At 37.2% G+C, this 5541-nt stretch overlaps 1 protein-coding gene across 1 annotated transcript in view; it reads left to right on the top strand.

Annotated features, from left to right (window-relative positions):
• LOC106879533 (TBC1 domain family member 1) overlaps positions 1-5541 on the top strand; it is a 196887-nt gene that overhangs the window by 143824 nt on the left and 47522 nt on the right. The window contains exon 9 of the mRNA XM_052969134.1: positions 5047-5219. Within this exon, the coding sequence (XP_052825094.1) occupies positions 5047-5219 (173 nt within the window). The remainder of the gene's footprint in view (positions 1-5046; positions 5220-5541) is intronic.

Below are 5541 nucleotides of genomic sequence, written 5' to 3'. Positions count from 1 at the left end.
ATATATATATATATATATATGTTTGTGTGTCTGTGTCTGTCCTCCCCAACATTGCTTGACAACCGTTGCTGGTGTGTTTACGTCACCGTAACTTAGTGATTCGGCAAAAAGAGACCAATAGAATAAGTACTAGGCTTACAAAGAATAAGTCCTGGGGTCGATTTGCTCGACTAAAGGCGGTGCTCCAGCATGGCCACAGTCAAATATGACTGAAACGAATAAAAGAGTATATATATATATATATATATATATATATACTATTTATCTATCTGTATCTCCCCTTTCTCCCCCACATCCACCTTTCCTTGAGCCATGTCATCTCCTTATTAGGCAACGACTTTAATCTCTGTTATGTACTGTGTTGTCAAGGACATTCAGGGAGAGAGTGTATTGGTGATGTTCAGCCTCTTTAATGAATGCTTGTTGTTTTATCTGTTTAACTGCTCAAACAAGTAAACCCATTCAGACCAACTTGAGACTGTCTGGAATTATTATTGACATCACCAGTGATGTCTTTGTATTTTTGTTGTTGCTCGTACAGCCATCCAGCTGGGACTACTAACATAGGTACATTCCTACCTCATAACTATCTCTGCTAGTTGATTTGGTGGAAGATGCCAGTCTATATAAGCTGACATTTCAACACACTGTCCATTTTTACAGTCTTCTGTCTGTCTGGATCCATGCAGGTAGGATGTGATTTGAGAGAGATTTGACTGCTGTTTCTAGCATTTCAGTTCCTTGCAAGAAGAACTCTCTCACTGGCTTGTTACCTTCCTAGTTAATTAATTTGGACAGGGTTTTGGTCCCTCATCTGAAAAATTGATACTTCAGCCATTCTTAGTCTTGTCTGTCTGCATCCACAATAATAGGATGTGTTTTGAGAGAGATTTGGCTTGTATTTCTAGCACTTCAACTAATCACACAAGGAACTGTTTGACCAGCTTGGACCCTAAAATGACACTGATATTCCATCCATTCTTATGTCTGTTTAAAACAATGACAGTGGGATGTTATTTGAGAGAGATTTGGCTTCTATTTCTAGCATTTCAATCGACCTCAGAAGGAGCTCTCTCATTAACTTGTTACCTTGTTAATGAGTTAATTTGGCAGGGTTTAAGTTTCGCAACTGACATTTGGACATTTCATCCACTTAAATTGTATTGTAGCTGCCTGAAATTCTCAATATCCCTCTGTTGCTATCACAGAAATACAACTAGGCACAGGCATGGCTGTGTGGTTAAGAAGCTTGCTTCACAGCCATGGGGTTTCAAGTTCAGTCCCACTGCACAGTACCTTAGGGCAAGTGTCTTCTACTATAGCACCAAGATGACCAATGCCTTGGAAGTTAATTTGTTTGACCAAAATGTGTGGAATCCTTGTGTGTGTGTGTGTCCATTCTCTCCCCCACTCCCAGTGCTCGACAATACGTGTTGGTTTGTTTACATCAATGTAACATAACAGTTCAGCAAAAGAGAATGAGAAAATAGGTCCCATATTTAAAAAATGAGTACTAGAATCAATTTCTTCAACTAAACTCCCTCAGTGCAGTGTCCCAATATGGCCACAGTCCAATGAAACCAGTAAACAAATAGGTGCATCCCCCACAAACAACTATCTCAGTCAACCAATCAGCTATAGGTTTAACCCTTTCATTACCGTATTTCCAGTGGAATACACTGCCTATGTACAGGGTTCTATAAATAGCATTATACCTTCTCCTGCCCGGAAAAAGCAATGCCCATGTGAGTCCCTACATACAGAACCCCTGTATACAAAACTTAGCATTGGGCTCCTTGACACATGAGGGTTTCCTCAGTTTACTGATCACTGTGTCCATGAGCCCTTAAAAATGTCTGGATTTCCCCAAGTAACCACTGTCTGTACTCATGGGCCCCTAGACATATGAGGGTTTCCTTGGTCCCTTAGACATGTTTCTATGGGGTAACTACCCATTAGCTCCTACCCATTAACTCCTAGACATAACAGGGGTTTCCCAGGTAACTTATCACTGTACCCATGGGCCTATACATGCAAAATCCCTCCCCGTCTGGTAACTGAACATTTTACCTATGCCTTAAGAGAGCACTACCTGTATGTATAATTAATTTTGAAAATAATCAAGTATTAGCTAGGATTTAATAAATAATTAACTGGTATTTTAAGAGCAGGCTTGGATTAGCAGAGTCATTAAAGCATCAAAAAAAAAAATACCTTGCAGTATTTGTTCTGATTCGTTATGCTCTGAGTTCAAATTCTGCCAAGATCAACTTTGCCTTTTATCCTTTTGTGGTGGTTGATAAAATAGGATATCAGTCAAGTATAGGAGTTGATGTAATGAACTGTTCTCTTTACCCCTTAAATTTCTGGCCATATGCCTTTGTAAGACATTATCAGTAACTCAGTATTTGGAATCTAACTGAACAATGAGTTTTTATATAAAAATATGGTGGCAAGTTTTAATTTAAATATAAGCAATAGAAAATGGACAGTTTGGAGTCAAAAAATTAAAGACTTAAATTTTATTCTTTCTGTCATGAGACAGTATCCTGTCCCTGACAATGTGTCTCAGAATAACATTTCTTTAGTGTTGCTTAGGTTGAGGAGGTGCTTTGGTTAGCACCAGTCACTGCTGTATCTAGAGAAAAAACATCCAGCTATAAATGGCTCAGTCAGTGTAGTTGTAAAATAGGTCCCATGTACCATGAAACAATATACTTTTATCAGTCAACCAGCTTGGATTCATTGGCATAGTTCTGTTTATTTGACACTTATTTGCAGTTATTATTCTTGTTTTCCCCAAGTCAGCTTCCACTGAACAAGCTTATCATCAAAGGCATTCCAACCATGACCGTCCTGTGTTTTAGACGTATCTAGAACTATATTATTCTTGTGTCCTTATATTTTTCTTAAGATGGCAAGAAAATTTGACTCCTATTTCTAACAAATCAAGTGGTTACAAAGTCTCTCTCACTAGCTCATAATATCTTTCACTTGATTGGGTTGCTATATTAGACCACAGACTGAATGCTTCTACCATTCAGACTGTCTTGGGATTATCTGGGAATAACAACATCAAAGTATCTGTAGAAATAGCAACCAAATCTCCCTCACATCTGGGTAGCTACAGTTGAAGCACCCCCTGATCATTGCTTGTTTCAAACACTTTTGAACAGGGTCTAAATAACAACATTAAAGTCAACAAGAGAATTCCTATATAGTCATTCAACTTGCTAGAAATAACTACTAAATTTACATCAAACTGAACCCTACCGTCTTAAACAAGGAAGGATACATTAAATAAAGCAGCCTTAGATATTCATAGCTGGAATATTTTAGTCACAGCTTTGTTCAACCAATGTTGACCTTGGACTAAAGAACAACACAACTCTCAATGGCTTAGTCTACTTGGCAGTCAAATAGGTACCATACCAAGAGTTAGCAATTTATTGAGAGGGAAATAGTCACTGTGTGATCGATGAGGCTTCTATAATCTTCCAGTGTTAAGTTCATATTCTTCCATGAGTTTGGAGAGCTCAACATCAAAGTACTTCAATTCATCTTCCTTTGATGAAGTAAACACAATCTGTATTAATGTCATAATAAGCATAAAAACTGGAGGACATTATAGATCTGCATCTTGGAGTGGTTTCTTGAACTTGCCATCTTTTCTGTTGCTTCAATGTTTAGTTTTATAACTGGTTTAGTTACAATACTTTTCAATCTTTTGGTTGAACAATGGGTTTTTTTCAGTCTTCTGAATTGTTTTGCAACTTTTTGCATTAGCAACAATGCTTTTCAATTTTTTGCATTATCAGCAATTAAAATTTTTTTTTTATATATATTAGCAGTGTTTGTCGATCCTTTGGCTTAGCAATGATGTTTTCTTTCTTCTCCATGTTTTTGGGGTTAGCAACAATGGTTTTTTTTTGTGTTTTTTTCCTATTTTTATTTCCGGTCTATTGAATTAGCAACAATGCCCACCATCCCACCAATCTTTTGGGTTAGCAGCAATATTCTCTTCAATCCTCTTAGCTATAATTTTGTTTCCTCTTCTCCTCCAAACTTGTTATATTAACATTTTCAATCTCATAGATTTGCAGCTACATTTTACAAGTCTTTTAGATTAGCAACAATGTTTTTTTTTCAGTCATTTGGGTTAGCACCAGTGCTTTTCTATCCTTTGAGATTAAATAGCAATATTTTAATGCTTTTGGGGATTAGCATTTTTTTTTACTTTGTCAATGTTTTCAATAAGAAAGAATTTTGTCAATTTTTCTGATTAGAAACTTCAGCTGCTCCTTGGATTAACTATTTTGACTGTCAAACCTTTGATTTGCAAAATTGATTACCTGTAAATTAATGTAACAACCTTTGGTGTCTGCAAAAATGAGCTTTAATTTCCCCACTTTTCTGAATTAATAACCATTTGTATTACGGTATCTTGTAGATTAGCAGCTTTTATTCTGTTGCATTGACAACTTTTGTTACCTGTTAAACTGACATAAAATGTTGCCTAAGTTAAAGGTAATGTTTTGTGTTTTCTGTTAACCTAGCAATTTTTTTGCTGTTTGTTAACTGGAAACTTTTTGCTACTTGCTAACCTAGCAACATTTTGTAGGTTTGTTCACTTGCAACCTTTTTGTTACATGTTAGGCTGACATTTTTAATCCTAGTTAGTCAAGGAACTTTTTGATGCCTGTTGATCGGAGAACATTTTTGTTGCCAGTTAATTGAACAATATTTTTTTGTCTATTAATCCAGCAAATTTTTCCATTTGTGAACTTTCTCGATTTCTCTCTCCTTCCTCTTTCAACTTTATAAACATTTTCTATAACTCCCACACACAGTCATTCCTTATTCCCTCCTTTCTCTCATTTCATCTTTTTCTCTCTCTCTCTCTCTCTCTGTTATCTTTTAATAGATGTCATTATCTTTGTCTCTATCTAGCTATCTCTCTCACTTCTCACTCTATCTCTTTTTCATTCCCTGCTTTCCTCCTATATATAAACACCATGTCAGCTATGATTTCTCTATTTTCTCTAGGTTTCTCATCTCTGGCAGCAGTATGGCTCAGCTGTCCCCTGAGAGCGCTTCGTCTTCAGTTTGTTCATCCTTTGATGACCAAAGTTCCGTTATGGCAACACCGACACGCAGAGGATCCTGGCGACATGCCATTTTTAACCGAGTTGTCACACCAACCGACAGTACACGTCCTTGTAAGTAACTTATCAATTTGCTTATCTCCTTTCTACCCACATATAATAAAATCTCTCCCATGCTTCCCTTTGTTTGACATGGTGGCAGGTTGTTACCATATAGTCCCAATCAGCCTTAACTGAGCAGACTTATGATTAAAGATGTTTCTGCTATAGGCGCAGGAGTGGCTGTGTGGTAAGTAGCTTGCTTACCAACCACATGGTTCCGGGTTCATTCCCACTGCGTGGCACCTTGGGCAAGTGTCTTCTACTATAGCCTCGGGCCAACCAAAGCCTTGTGAGTAGATTTGGTAGGCGAAAATTGAAAGAAGCCTGTCGTATA

Source organism: Octopus bimaculoides, chromosome 7, assembly GCF_001194135.2.
Source record: "Octopus bimaculoides isolate UCB-OBI-ISO-001 chromosome 7, ASM119413v2, whole genome shotgun sequence".
In the NCBI taxonomy this organism is placed as follows: Eukaryota; Metazoa; Mollusca; class Cephalopoda; order Octopoda; family Octopodidae; genus Octopus; species Octopus bimaculoides.
The sequence above is the reverse complement of the archived record's forward strand: the minus strand, read 5'-3'. Positions and strand labels throughout refer to the sequence as shown.